This window comes from Triplophysa rosa, linkage group LG17 (genome assembly GCF_024868665.1).
Source record: "Triplophysa rosa linkage group LG17, Trosa_1v2, whole genome shotgun sequence".
NCBI lineage: Eukaryota > Metazoa > Chordata > Actinopteri > Cypriniformes > Nemacheilidae > Triplophysa > Triplophysa rosa.
Window position 1 is genome coordinate 8,116,311 of NC_079906.1, and position 8,318 is coordinate 8,124,628.

Consider the following 8,318-nt stretch of genomic DNA (forward strand, 5'->3'; position numbering starts at 1 on the left):
GCTTAAACATAATGTTTATTCATCTCTTTCAGTAAATATCTGCTTTAAATCCTCTATATTGTGTTGAAGTCTTTGATTATTTATGTCATGTACTACAGTATAAATAAAATATCTGATTGTGATGTACAGTGCTGTGTTGAGTTTTATAATCGTTATACTGTGCTTTATGCATATTTGAATTACTCCAATTTTAATCTTCAACGCACAGATTAAATAACAAATTAATTTAATCCTCCATGTGAGGGATGATAATTGTTTAAATTAAATAAAAAAAAAAGATTTTAACAACGTGACTGCTTGGTGGTTAGGAAGTGCTCATCACGTCCCAGAAACGTTATTTGGGACCTAGCTGCGACGAATATGGTACGTTCCAGGTATGTCTTCAGGAGGTAATCACCATGTCCCAACAACGTCCAATGTTACGTCCTCAGGACGAATATGGGAATCACAAAGTTACGTCGCTGGAACGTTAATATGGTACGTCGTGGCAACGAATATGGTCCGGTCCAGGTACGTCGTCACAACGTAACTGTGTTAGCTGGGACACAGTCTCAAGGGAAGCTGTCAATGCATTTAGACTCGATATCGTTCGGCAAACCAGAAGTAAAACACCAACACACACCATCAAGTTTTTCTGCACGTCGGACATCCAATGGGACAAAGTTGGAAAATGGCAGGAGTGGGGGAGGACTACGGTGTTTATTTTCCTCCAGCCACAGATGGTTTTAAAGGCTGTAGAGACACACAGAAACACAGTCGGGGATGCATGAGACCACAGCTCTGCCAACATCAAAAGCGACGTTTATCATCTGTTATTTTAAAACGCTATTTTTCTTAAGAGACTTATAGTGGAAGTTACCAAACCATAGTCTGGCGAACTTTTATTTATCTTCCGTTTGTTTTGTTGTTTTACCCTTTTCTTGAAAGTGAATTTATGTCTATGATCAAGTCGCTTTTAATGAAGTCCATGTGCATTTGGAGAGCAGTCTCGCATCTGATGAAGACCCGTTTTAACACGAACAGAGATCTTGCTGCTTACTAAGAAAAATATCTTGAGGGAAAAGTATTGCTTGGACAGCTCGGGCACAGGACACAAGCCCTAATAATGTTAATGTTCGTGCTCTTTTCAGTTGTCTTATCCATACGAGCTGGCGAAGGTTTTCCCAGTTACAAATATGACTACATGGATGAAGACCTAGCCACCTTCGACTATTATAAAGGTGCGGATGAGTTTGACGAGCGGAACGGGGCGGAAGTGTGCGAGGAGTGCGTGCCGGAGCTGTGTCCGCTCGCGCAGGGCTGTAGAGCGGGGCTGGTGAAGGACAGCTGCGGCTGCTGCTATGAGTGTGGGAATCTAGAGGGACAGGCATGTGACCTCGGACAGAGAAACGTCTATTATGGGCTGTGTGGAGAAAATTTGGAGTGCCAGCTGGAGAGGTCTGAAGGAGTCGACGGAGAGGAGCAAGAACACCAGTGTGTGTGTTTGTCTCAGAAGATTCTGTGTGGGTCAGACGGACAAACATACATGAATCTCTGCAAGTTTATAGAAGCGAATTTTTTAAAGCCAGGACTCAATACGACCGACGGGCCGTGCAAGACAGGTATTAATACTTATAACTAATCGCTAATAATAAAATAATAGTCAAAACACACTCATTCACACACTTTCTGTCTATCTCTCTTCCATTCTTTCTGTCTATCTTTCAATCTTTCTTTCTGTCTGCCTGTCAATCTTGCTTTCTCTCTGTCTTTCTTTTGTGCTTGCTTGCTTTCTGTCTATCTTTATTTCTTTCTGTCTGTCTGTCTGTCTCTCTCTCTTTCATTTTTTTCTGTCTGTCTATCTTTCACTTTTTCTGTCTTTCTCTCTTTCAATTTTTCTGCCTGTCTCTCTTTCCTTCTTTGTTTCTTGCTGTCTGCCTGTCTCTTGTTCATTATTTCTGTCTGTCTGTCTGTCTGTCTGTCTTTCTTTCTTTCTTTCTTTCTTTCTTTCTTTCTTTCTTTCTTTCTTTCTTTCTTTCTTTCTTTCTTTCTTTCTTTCTTTCTTTCTTTCTCTCTCTCTCTCTCTCTCTCTCTCTCTCTCTCTCTCTTTCTTTCTTTCTTTCTTTCTTTCTTTCCTCTTAAGTCCCCGTCATCAAGGTGCCACCACATAATCTGGTGAATGTAACGGGAAGCAGTGTTGCATTTCTGTGCGAGGTGTTTGCATTTCCCATGGCATTGGTGGAATGGAGGAAAGATGGAAAAGAGGTCGTTTTACCTGGCGATGATCCCCACATATCAATTCAGGTAAAGAACTTTCAACTGCAAGTGCTTTGTGTGAAACTGAAACTTTGCGGGGTAATAAAAAGTCTTGATTTATGTCAGATGATCTTTTGAAGGTGTTTACAGTTCAGAGATTTAGGGGACACCGGACATTCCAGGATATATGTCTCAATTAACATGCCAAGGGCTTCAGCAGTTACATATGGACCTCAGCTGCCTTAGCCAACAGGAAATGTTGTTTTTTCCAGTAGCCACCTCTGCTTTTCATTTCTCCATTTGCCCTGCAGTCACGAGGTGGTCCTCAGAAGTATGAGCTCTCTAGTTGGCTGCAGATTGAAGTGGCCAGTCAAATGGATTCTGGCACATACAGGTGCATCGCTCGAAATGAGCTTGGCCAAGTTTCAGCCACAGCAATTTTAGGGGTGTTGCCACCAGGTACAATATATACCACAAGCTCCAATACTACTGGTTTCATTAGCTGTTTATAATCTCTTTTCCCCTTTCTTTTGCTTAGATGAGATGTCTGCTTATTTGGAACAAAACAAGAATGCAGCGATGGACTATGACCAATTACAGGACTACGACAGGGATTATTACTAAACCTTGGATGCAAACACCCTCAAGCATACATTCTTACTGAGTGAGACATTCAATTTAAAACTTTAAAAAGAAAAGATAATCAGGACACGATTGTATATAAGCCTGTAAAGAACAAAAAAACATCCCCTCCGGAATTTATGGAACATCTGGGCAATGAAACATGCAGATGGATGGCGAGGAAGAGCTCGAGTGAATTCCCAACGGTATGAGATGGATGAAAAACACAGAATGAGACGACTGGAGGAGTGAGTAGGGCACTTCAGGAGCTAGATGTAGAAGTGTAGCTCAGTGTAGAAATGAGGATCAATGTCTCTTTTGTTCTACCAGTGCTGTTCTTCAAAGCCCTTGTGACCAGCTGGATAACAAAACACACAAAGTGAAGAGACACGAGAAACCGAAGAGTGAATTCTGAGCGCCTTCCAAGTTTTCACAAAATTGTGACATCTTTGCGCAACCAAATTTAGAAGAGCAGCACAGTTTTGAGTCATCCTTTTTCTCTTCGAAGCAGAATGCTTTGTATCAGCCTTTGGGTTTATATACAGTTTGTTCCCACATATGGCATCTCTTTAACCAGACATCTCTTTGAGCGTGTGTGTTAGATTTGGGTGAGCCAGTCCACAGCTGGCTTTAATACATCTTTATGATCTCCTGGTTAAAAGCAGCCATCCTGTTTTAATGTTTATGTGCTTACAAGTCACACTTACAGGTCTTTCTTCATTGAAACACCATACGGCCGCTTGTTGATACAACAAACATCTTGACTCTGTAATTTCACCTCTGTTAAGTGAGGGGAGACCTGTAGTTAACAGGAAGGCTGTGGATAACGCAGCTTTTTAATCTCTGCTCTCCTCTGGCCTCCCCTTTCATAATGTTCTCTGGTTTCTTCAACTTCTTCATAATTATGGTAACAGTAATTGCATGTAATGGTAGGTTAGATTGCTACCACATTATATAAACAGTGTAAAATGTTTATGTTTTGACACCATGTTGTTTCCAACATAAAAGGCCTCTAATTAGAGGATCTGTGAAACTTTTGATGTTTTGCATACGTGTGTTTTACTGTATAGAGAGTTACGCAGATTCATATACTATAGCATTCTTTCCAAAAACATTATTTGGGTAATAAACCAAATGTAACAACAAACGGTTGCAGAGTCCATTTGCGCGACTTCGTCTCGACATCAGCTGTTAAAGCAATTAGACTGAGGTCAGAAATCATTCCTCACTGCGAGCACCCGGGGACATATGCCTATTTCCTTTCACTTTAAACAAGCAAACACTAAGAAGCTGCTGGTGCTGAATGCTTATACAGATTTCGTCTGATGTGTCAAATATAACTATACTTTTTAAATGTTTAAGGACAATATGTTATGGTTGTCCCAGGGCTTGGGACAATCTTCCAGCACCAACCAATATAATGTTACAATAACAGCGCTTATTCAGAAAATGCATGTTTCCCCCAAACAAGTAGATGGTTTTATTTTCACAGGAGTCCGTTTTTTTCCCATTCCAGTTTCCCCTCGATTTCTATGGAAAACTGGGTAAATAGTCGGGGGATTGTATGAAAATCCAGAGCCAGAAACGAGGGGCTTCTCATCTCAGCCCAAGTATCCGCCAATTTCCTGTGTCGTGAAAAGACATTACTGGCACAGAGATGGGAGACCAAAAAAGTCAGAGGCCTGAATTCTTATGGACTGAAAACCATGTGTGAAATGCAGTAGACCACCACATACTGTAGATGCCTCTTTTTGTTTGAAGACTATCAGGGAGTGGGGAGGCTTGTTGGTTGTGGTTCGGGGCGTTTCATTTGTTGGGACTGTGTGGGTCTGGTCTGGTTGGTCTTGTTTTGTGGTCGATGTCGGACAACAGAGGAATAAAGTTAATTATGCCATTACTACTTTTCCCTGGTTGTTCCTCTGTTGTCTGTTGTTGATCGCGGAATGGGACCGGGTTGGACCTGCACGGTTTCGGCGGGTGGGGCTTCCTGGGTCGCGGCTCGTGGGCTCTCCCTGTTCTTCATGGATGTTGCTCGGTGGCTTTGGTCGGGGTCACTGAGTGCAGCTATGACACGTCATAGGAGATCTGGCCCTCCCGGCTGAGCCTGGTTTCTCCCGAGGTTTTTTTTCTCTCCATTATTCATCATTGGAGTTTAGGTTCCTCGCCACAGCAGAGCAGTGCAGTGTTGGCTTGCTCACCGGGAGACTGCATTTATTTATTTATTCATTTATTTATTAGATATTATTTATTATAATGATCTTGCTTGGTCTATAAACACCATGCACTGTGCTGTGTTTTACCTTTCTGTGTTTTTCTTATTTGCTCCTGTAAAGCTGCTTTGGAACAATGCACAGTGTGAAAAGCGCTATATAAATAAAATTGAATTGAATTGAATTGAATTGACTATCAGAAGAATTAAAGGGACAGCTCACCTAAAATGAAAATTCTGTCATCTTTTACTCATCCCCGAATTGTTCCAAATCTGTATACATTTCTTTGTTCTGTTGAACACAAAACAAGATATTTTGAAGAATGTAGGAAAGCAAAGAGTTCTGGGGCACTTTTGACTACAATTGTAATTTTTCATACTAAGGTAGTTAATGGTGGCCAATTTGCATTCTTCCAAATTTCTTTCTCTGTGTTGATCAGAACAAAGAAATGTATTCAGGTTTGGAACAACTCGAGGGTGAGTAAATGATGACAGTATTTTTATTTTTGGGGGAACTGTCCCTTTAATATCTAAACAATCTGAGTTTGTGCTTGTTGGAAAATCATAGTTTCCCATATAAAATATATAAACAACAAAAAGTTGTCATTAATTTTCCCTGTTGGTCTCTATCAATGAACAAAATCACCACAAGCACTCCAATTTCCCTGTAGAATTCGCAGCATGGCCAAACCATGCTGAAACCATGACAGCCATTTAGAAATGCCTCTGTGATCTCCCACAGTCTGATTTAAATAAAGACAAACATTCCCAGACCCGCTGGTTATGAACAAGTCATTCTCAAGCTTGTGTTTTCTTTCCAATTTTGAGCAAAATGAGATCCATGTGCTCTAAAATCATAGCTCTTGTAAGTGGATTTATTGCAATCAATACAGTGAAATGAGAGCACAACATAGGAAGAGTTATTTTTAATGACTGTGGAAGAATAACAGACAAAGCAGGAACTCGGAGTAGACAATGAAAAGGAAAAAAGAAGTCAGATGAACTTATGAACCAAACATAAATCATTCAAGTCATTGGAGGTTTGCATATTAAAGAGTCATCCGATTGTTCAAAAGGCTTGCTCAGTGGAGCAAAACAACAATGACAAATCTCACTGGCTTTGAATAATAATATAGGCTAATATATGATATATGTCTCATATATGTAGTTGAACAAGACCACTTACTACCATGGTTTTTGAACAATTTACACATATTTCAACAATGTGACAGGATCAACATGTTTTTAATTTAGCCATAATTTAACACCACAACTGAATTTTTTGTAATGTTGACTGATCTTGTGCAGTATCTGTTTTCAGGCACTAGAGGGCAGTGAGAGGACACAGCGTGAATTTTAAAGCGTTTCTATACATTGGATTTTTTTTAAGCTATAAGGTAAGAATTACTATTACTGTTGTAATGCAATGTTCTCACATACTGTAAAGCATGTTAAATAGCTTACTTTTAGGCACGTGGACAGGCTTAGGCATTTGGGGAAGTAGTAAACCTCTGATGTGGTGATGTTTACCTGCATGAGTCCTCAAATTGTGCAACTTGATGACGAAAGGTGTGCTGTTCTTCTGAGACTACATTCACGATTCTCACCTGAATGATGAAACAGGCTAAAATGTCCCGCAGACCTACATTGAGCAAAGAAGTCGAATCATCCATACTTGCAAATTTTGACATTATCATGTTTAAGAACTCACGTTTCCAGATATCGCGAGATAGCGCTGACGACATTCCAATTATTAGGCTACTACACCATGTACATGAAAAATGTGTTTTGTGCAAATGTAAAACGTGTTCAAATGTTTCTTGAATATTTTATTGGTGCAGACTCAAGAGATGTTTGTTTTGTAAAACGTTTATAACTGCTTTTTATCACTTAATTTGGTTGATTAAGTCCACTTTCCAATTACACATTTTAGCACAATATATAAAAAGTATACGTTTTAATAAAATAACTTTTAATGTAACTTTTCAATATAAATACAATATTCTCATATTAAAAACAACTGCTATGGAGCAAAAACATTAAAACACATTACATTTAAGTAGAGGGATAAAGGAGACCTGACATAACCTAAAGAAACAGTAATTGATGTTGTGTCTACTTAATTTAACAGGCTTTTCGTGATCAACCAAAAGCAGCCTAGACAAATTGTGATGTAGATCGGAACCACTGAACAGACATTCACATTTAAAAGAACAATGAAAATGAGAACTACTGCCACAACTGAATCAACATTTTTGCACTTGCTAAGTGTGTCTCATTGGGCAATAAAGTTCTACACACACTTGTGACTTGGAATAATGCCACTTGAAGGCTTGGAATATATACAGGAAATAAGTCACAAGTGGTTAAGTGCAAAGACCGTAAATGTGGGTATTTGTGCAGGCCCAGTATAATGTGGCTGGTTAAAAAAAACTAGTTTTCATATTTGTGTGACTTTGGATAACTAAATAGTAACTTTTCTGATGAAGGATGACTTGTTGTGGTATTGGTTTGACAAGCCGCACAGCATAATGAAGACAGAGGCCAAAATGAGTGAAAGCTAGCCTATAGGTTGCTGGCTTTGAGTCACTGCAGTTATTAAATTATATAATTGATTTCACATCAGATGCTTTTTTTTAAAAGAAAGTACCCACACTGGTCATCGGTATTTGTTGTGTTTTAGCTGATGTCCCCTCCAGTTTTCAGGGCTAGCTGTATTTGCAAGACAAAACTATATATAAACTTGTAAAAACTAACACAGATGGAAGGTATAAGCTGATGTTTTCTGAAGGTTTTAATAATTAGCCTTATACTACAAATGCAAACTAAAGTGTTGTGAAGCAGAAAGACGCTGAGCTGTAATGATAACAATCATGTGACTTATAAGTGTTTGTTTGTGTGCGTGTGTGTGTGTGTGTACGTGAGTATGAGTGATGGAAACTTGACACACCATTGAAAGGGAAGTTAGCAATTGACCACAAAGTCAGAAAAAAATGTTCCAGTCAGATCTTAAAATAGCTATAATGTGACAAATATAAATCAGTGATGATCTTATATTTTCATTAAATGACTGTTTTATAAAAAAAAACAATTACAATTAGTTAACAACAACAACTAACAACGAACACCTTTGTTAGTTGTTTGGATTATAAAAACAACACGCAGAATGAGGGAATCCTCATCTCCCCCTAAAAAAAGATAACTTTATGAAATTAGCATTTCTGTACTGTATTGGTTTGTGATGTTTTATCAC

At 39.0% G+C, this 8,318-nt stretch overlaps 1 protein-coding gene across 1 annotated transcript; it reads left to right on the top strand.

Annotated features, from left to right (window-relative positions):
* The first annotated feature begins 468 nt into the window (after positions 1 to 468).
* On the top strand, positions 469 to 3,992 carry kazald3 (Kazal-type serine peptidase inhibitor domain 3). The gene is made up of 4 exons (XM_057357033.1): positions 469 to 1,601; positions 2,123 to 2,283; positions 2,547 to 2,694; positions 2,774 to 3,992. Exons 1-4 carry the CDS (start codon positions 1,106 to 1,108, stop codon positions 2,857 to 2,859), a joined length of 891 nt encoding a protein of 296 aa, XP_057213016.1. The 5' UTR covers positions 469 to 1,105; the 3' UTR covers positions 2,860 to 3,992.
* The last annotated feature ends 4,326 nt before the right edge of the window (positions 3,993 to 8,318 follow it).